The sequence below is a fragment of the Cyprinodon variegatus genome, unplaced genomic scaffold (assembly GCF_000732505.1).
Source record: "Cyprinodon variegatus isolate N-32 unplaced genomic scaffold, C_variegatus-1.0 Scaffold247, whole genome shotgun sequence".
Classification (NCBI taxonomy): Eukaryota; Metazoa; Chordata; class Actinopteri; order Cyprinodontiformes; family Cyprinodontidae; genus Cyprinodon; species Cyprinodon variegatus.
The window spans coordinates 686,479-688,734 of NW_015150700.1; the positions used below are offsets into that span (position 1 = coordinate 686,479).

Sequence of the window (2,256 nt, forward strand, 5' to 3'; positions counted from 1 at the left end):
TCCCAGATCTCCAGATGCATTTGAGATATCAAAAAAGTACTCCAGAGTGTTGTTCAGCATGGGGGTGAGTAGAAAATGAAGGCTAATCATGTTTTGAGTGTACTATTCCTTTAATGCCTAAAGTGATGTTATACTAGATGTTTTTAATTTGAGGAGAGATTTTCCTTTGAGTCTTTAGAGACTTGGGCCAAACCAGAGACCTGTGCAGATCTCAGTGGTTAAAACTTGGGGTCGTAGCATCGCTGAACTCTCAGACAATATAGAGAAACGCACTCAGTGCTGCTTCCACATCCTCAACCAGCTGCTTACAAACAGATGTTTAGATGAAAAAAACAAACATTTATTTACATTGAATGCTTTATTCCCTCCATTTCAGCAGATCAGCTCACATGTTGGAATGTTGAACTCCCAAATCTATGGGTCAGGAACGTCAATGAGAGCTTAAGTTTTAATCCTGATGCTAAAGTCCAGAACCAAGAATCCAAACCAGAGCCAGCTAGGAAGTACCTTTCTAAAAGCAGTGATTCTGTTCTGGATCAGAAAGACGACCTCCTGCAGCATCCAGCTGTCCCAAAGCCAGTTTCTCCCTCCGATGTTTGTCCCTCGGCATCTGAATCACAAAAACATGCTGGCAGGAGGAAGAGGGGGGGGGGGGCGGTTGTGAAACTGCTTGTATTTTCAAAGCTTCTAGCGTTTCAGCGAGCGCTCCGTATCCTGCGCTCTCCAGGGAATGTCTCAGCTCATGAGGGGCTGAGTGGACCTGCGTCATTCTCCCCTGACTGGGTTAAGAGGCGGTCTGGATTGTGCAAAGAGGTTACATTGGTTTATTGAAGCAGCATGCGGTGGTCAATGTGGGCTGGTGAATTGTGAAACATGATGTGGAAATCAAACCAGAAACATCTGCACGGTCGTCTTCTCTGTTGCGTTGAGCAACTGCAGTTGACCTTTTGACTTTTTTCCCCGCTGATTTGTTTACTGCTCGGTTTGTTCCTCCTCAGACTGGGAGACCCTGACGTGGGAAAGAGGGCAACAAAAGGGAGCCATCTGTAGCTGGTTAACGCAGAGCAGCTGGATCCTCACCCTGCCATGCCAGAGGAACTCAACAAGGACACCATGAAAACGCCAGCGTCCTCGGGGAAGCCCAAAGCCGCTGAGCGCCCGCCCATTGCCATGACGACAGTAAACATCCCCCTGGTCAATGAGGTCCAGCTCACCGCAGCTACGGGGGGCACGGAGCTCTCCTGCTACCGCTGCACCATCCCGTTCGGCGTGGTGGTCCTCATCGCCGGCATCGTGGTCACCGCAGTGGCGTACAGCTTCAACTCACACGGATCCACCATCTCTTACTTCGGCCTGGTGCTCCTTTCAGCCGGACTGGTTCTGCTGGCGTCCAGCGCCGTGTGCTGGAAGGTGAGACTGGAGAGGAAGAAGGAGAGGCGACGCGAGAGTCAGACTGTCCTGGTCGCCAACCAGAGGAGCATTTTTACATGAACCTGATCTCCTGAATCCGCATAAAGGGGGACTCCCGGGAATGTAATTAGACATCGCCGCATTTCTGATCTGTAAAAACGCTCCGACAGCAGGCCAGGAACTGAAGGCTTTGAAGACAGAGTCAGAGGTTTATTTGTCAAACAGACGACGAGCATCTGGATGGCCGGGAACACAGCCAGGAGGAATGTATCACAATTAAAATGAATTACCACTGGGCTCAGCGGTGGAGAGGAAGTCCTCCATTAATCCGCGGCCGCATGTGGCAGCTTTGATTGGGACAGGAAGGATTGAGGAAAAGAAAAGCCCAGGATAGAGGGCGTAAATGGAAACGTATATGACATGCCGGAGCAGCGCGCATATTGGGACTATTTAACCTTTCATGTATTTTTACTTCTGAAGCACTTTAATCCTTCACATAACTTTTGATATGAAACATTTATTTGTTAAGAAACGTATCTTACTTTACTTTGGAAACATTTAAATATAAAAATCTATTCTTGTGGTTCATTATGTAAGAGGAATAAATCATTATTGCATGTATAACGAGATGATGTTCAATAAAGCCACAGATCCTCCAACATGGTGCCGATTTCAGGACCAGCTGCTGGTTTTAATGAAGCCTGGGTGATGGAATAATGATCAATCTGATGAAGCGTTGATTGTTCTCCAGGGGAAACTAACAACTTCATGTAATGAATAACCTGCTTAGAGGAAATGTGACTAGTTGCTCCAAGTTATGAAATAGTTTATGGGTTGAAAAAGCCT

General features: G+C 47.2%; 1 protein-coding gene across 1 annotated transcript in view; it reads left to right on the top strand.

The window, feature by feature from the left end:
• The window catches only part of tmem100 (transmembrane protein 100), a 6,402-nt gene extending 4,310 nt beyond the window's left edge, over positions 1 to 2,092 (top strand). Inside the window, exon 2 of the mRNA XM_015382026.1 lies at positions 999 to 2,092. Within this exon, the coding sequence (XP_015237512.1) occupies positions 1,087 to 1,491 (405 nt within the window). The 5' untranslated portion in view covers positions 999 to 1,086 and the 3' untranslated portion in view covers positions 1,492 to 2,092. The remainder of the gene's footprint in view (positions 1 to 998) is intronic.
• The last annotated feature ends 164 nt before the right edge of the window (positions 2,093 to 2,256 follow it).